Below are 4055 nucleotides of genomic sequence, written 5' to 3'. Positions count from 1 at the left end.
TCGAGAAGGGAGGGCATCGTTAGACCCGATGTTGTTTTAGTTGTAACCGTTGGTTTCATTGAGAACTTAGTGGAGTCGATGTTCTCTTGACTGTGGCAGGAAGAACCTTTGAACTGATCGTGAACGTGAGTCAAAGGTTTTATCTGACCTCACTAGTTCAAAGTTCACGTGTACCGCAAAATTTACCAAATGCACGTCAAAGGGTGACACTCTTTTGTGTGAACCCCAATGAAAAACAGGTTTCATTTTGGACGGGGCATTTTAACACAGCACTGTTTTTTGGGTTTTTGTTTGTTTGTTTGTTTGTTTTTATATTACTGATTGATATGAGGGGGGATACGCATTCCTCTTGTATACTACTTTTTGTGGGCATATGAAATAACGTATGGTTCACAAATGCAAATATTCACATGCTTGAATAGCAGTCTCATGCACTAACTTCAGGGGGGAAGCATTTACATATATACCTAAAATATTCAGAGGAAAATGGAAACGAACTGTAGAAACGGATTAAAAATGAATAAGACTGATTATTTTAGAAATATCCGCCGAGTTGTTGATTAAACAAAACGGTGCAAGTTCTGCATACAGTGTACTAATAGTATTAAATTACACAAGTCTTTTTGTTCTTTTCCAGATATCAAGTGTCTAATCACCGGAAATTAACCATTTTCCACGCGCTTTCACGCATGCCAAGTTCCTGGGAACTGGGGAGAAACATATCTTGATGTGCTTGTTTGTGAAAAACGTTACGAAAGAGTAAACAGCTCCATGCCTCTGAGAGAGAGAGAGGGAGATAGCGAGAGAGAGAGAGAGAGAGAGAGAACGCGCTGGGGAGCCGCCGAGATATTGACTAGATCGGGGTTGAGGGTGTTATCACCAGTTCAGTAATAATAATCATAATAATAATGGATACTTATATAGCACACTATCCAGAAATCTGCTCTAGGTGCTTTACAAAAACGCTTTTGATAACATATAACATTATATCTATGTTACATACACACACCAAGATGTGACCACACACACACACACACGCACGCACGCACACACACACACACACACACACTGCATACATACATTTTAACATACATGTGTATCTAACAGCTACCCTAACACATACGCACACATAGGCAGGCACAAACTTACATAGACACACGCACACACAATACACATTCATATACATGCATGTAGTTGTGGACCTGCCACAACTGAACTTATTGCTGAGGGAAAAGGTGAGTTTTGAGACGAGATTTAAAAGATGCGAGGGAATCAGAATGACGGAGGTTATCAGGGAGCTTGTTCCACGTCTTTGGCGATTGAAAAGAAAACGATCTGTGTCCATAGGTCTTACTTCTGACGTGAGGTATCCTGAGAAGTCGAGTATCAGAGGAAGAACGGAGCTGGCGAGACGGGGTATAGATATGGATGAGTTCAGAAAGATATTTGGGGCCAAATCCGTTGACTGCAGAAAAGGTCAGAGTGGATAGCTTATAGTCTATTCGATCAGAAACAGGCAACCAGTGGAGAGACTGAAGGAGAGGAGAAACATGGTCAAATTTAGAAGCTCTGCAAATGAGTCTGGCAGCGTTATTCTGAATTCTTTGGAGTCTGTCTAACAGGTATTTGGGAAGGCCGGCCAAAAGAGAGTTGCAGTAATCCAATCTTGAGAGAACCAGAGAGCATACAAGTGTCTTGGTTGCATCGGTTGAGAGATAGTGGCGGATAGAGCTGATTCTACGCAGTTCCAGATAGGCAACTTTACAGATATTCGAAATGTGCTGTTGGAAGGAAAGAGACTGGTCCAGGATTACACCAAGACTGCGAACAGAGGGAGAAAGTGAAACAGGTGTGCTATTGATCAGAACAGAGTCAGGAAAGGAAGGATGTTGACGAAACTTCTTTGGACAGGTTATCATAAATTCAGTCTTATCATCATTTAATTGCAGCTTGTTGAGAGTCATCCAGTCCTTTAGGCCAGCAATGCACTCCTGTGTTTGAGTCACCAGTGCATCAAATTCAGCTATGGAAGCCGACTGATAAAGTTGTGTGTCATCAGCAAAGCTCTCATGCGACATCGCATGATGACTGATGACATCCGACACAGGAGCCGCATACAGCACGAAAAGAACAGGACCTAGGACGGACCCTTGTGGGACACCATATTTCAAAGCAGATACTCCAGAGTATGTACCATTTACACACACTTTCTGTGTACGATCTGACAGGTAAAACGTGATCCATGCTAGTGCAGTGTCACGAATACCAAAGGAAGTTTTAAGTCTGTTCAAGAGGATAGAGTGGTCGATAGTGTCAAAAGCTGCTGACAAATCTAAGAGAGCGAGAACAGATATCTTATCCTCATCAAATCCCGAAAGCAAATCATTCACTATTCTAAGAAGGGCTGTTTCGCAACTATGACCACGTCTATAAGGTGACTGGTGGGAATTAAGTAAACCATTCTGCTCCAGATGAGCTAAGAGCTGAGACAATATGATCTTTTCTAGCAGTTTTGATAAAAATGACAGATTAGAGACAGGTCGATAATTTTTCAAACAATTATGATCCAAAGATGGTTTCTTGATGAGTGGACGTACAACAGCAGATTTGAAGCTTTCAGGGAAACAACCAGACAGTAAGGAAGAATTGATGACATGAGTAATATGTGGCAGTAGAACATCAATACATTCAACCAACAAAGAAGACGGGACAGGGTCAAGCTCACAGGATTTCGGACAAGCGCTCAGACACACTTTCTTCACAAAATCTTCAGTAACCGGTTGGAAACAGTATTCAGTAGTTCTCATGATCACTGGCCGGCGATTGATAGTGTGGCTTGGACTTCATTTATCAAGATAATGATGAAAACACCTCTTCGTTCTTCGCCTTCCACTGGTAACATGCCACAGTCACCGTAGGCTGAGTACTATAATTACACATTGTCAGTGCGGGTCGAAGACAGCATGAGGCGGCAAAACTTGATGGCTTAAATTAAGACGCTCACTGACTGATCTGCCAATGCAGAGTCCATATGAGGGTCTGGGTTTAAATCCTGAGCCTGACGGGCGCAATAGCCGAGTGGTCACAAGTTAAAGCGTTGGACTTTCAATCTGAGGGTCCTGGGTTCGAATCTCGGTAATCAGTGGCGCCTGGTGGGGTCACTATAGAGGGTGGTGGTTTTTCCAACTGATCTCCCAGATCAACGTATGTGCAGACCTGCTTCAGTGTGCCTGAAACCCCTTCGTGTGTATACGCAAGCAGATCACAAATACGCACGTCAGTTAAAGATCCGGCCATGTCAGTCAGTGTTCACTGGGTCAGTGTAGAAACAAGAAGATACTAAGCATGTACACCCCCAAAAAAGGAGTATGGCTGGGAAAAAACGGGGTCACAATCATCAGTATACGTAAAAGCCCACTCGTGTACAGTGTACGAGCGAATGCGTGGGAGTTGCGTGTGTGGTTCGTCCGTCGGGATCGACGAGGGCCATCTAGTCATCCTGGGGGTGGGTGGGTTGGGCTCTGTGGGTGCGCAGATAACTGGTCAGGCCAATCCGCGCCCGGAAGGTTCCGACTGACGCAGTGCCAGACAGGGGATGGTGGCGGCTGTCGGGGACTTGTTGGCACTGCTTTTCCTGGCCTGTCTGCGTCCTGCGTTGGAGTTGCAGCCCACTGACGAACGCCGGCTGCTTTTCATTCACTGAGTTCGGATGAGATGAGTTTACCGAAGTCCTGTCCGTGTGCAGCGGCATCGTCACTTCAGTAGAGCACTCAGCTATATAGTGTGGGACTGAACTTGAAAACTGAAGAACTCACTGGCAGTTGTATGGCCACTGCATATGGCAACCCGGTCTGACAAAATTCAGCCAGTAGAAGAAATCCACTCAGTCGATCTGAGAGGTACACACACACCGGCACACACACACACCGGCACACACACACACACACACACACACACACACATATATATATATATATATATATATATATAATATGCATGCAGACCAGGCCCGGCTGTCAAAGCGCGTTGGGTTATGCTGCTGGTCAGGCATCCGC

The 4055-nt window shown here is 44.6% G+C and overlaps 1 protein-coding gene across 1 annotated transcript in view; it reads right to left on the bottom strand.

Moving 5' to 3' along the window:
- The window catches only part of LOC143288395 (peroxisomal acyl-coenzyme A oxidase 3-like), a 37529-nt gene extending 37353 nt beyond the window's left edge, over nucleotides 1–176 (bottom strand). The window contains 1 exon segment of the mRNA XM_076596814.1: nucleotides 1–176. This exon segment is cut by the window's left edge and continues 154 nt beyond it. Within this exon segment, the coding sequence (XP_076452929.1) occupies nucleotides 1–59 (59 nt within the window). The 5' untranslated portion in view covers nucleotides 60–176.
- Nucleotides 177–4055: the final 3879 nt, after the last annotated feature.

Source organism: Babylonia areolata, chromosome 12 (genome assembly GCF_041734735.1).
Source record: "Babylonia areolata isolate BAREFJ2019XMU chromosome 12, ASM4173473v1, whole genome shotgun sequence".
Classification (NCBI taxonomy): domain Eukaryota; kingdom Metazoa; phylum Mollusca; class Gastropoda; order Neogastropoda; family Buccinidae; genus Babylonia; species Babylonia areolata.
Note: the sequence above shows the minus strand (reverse complement) of the source record. Positions and strands in the feature narration are given on the sequence as shown.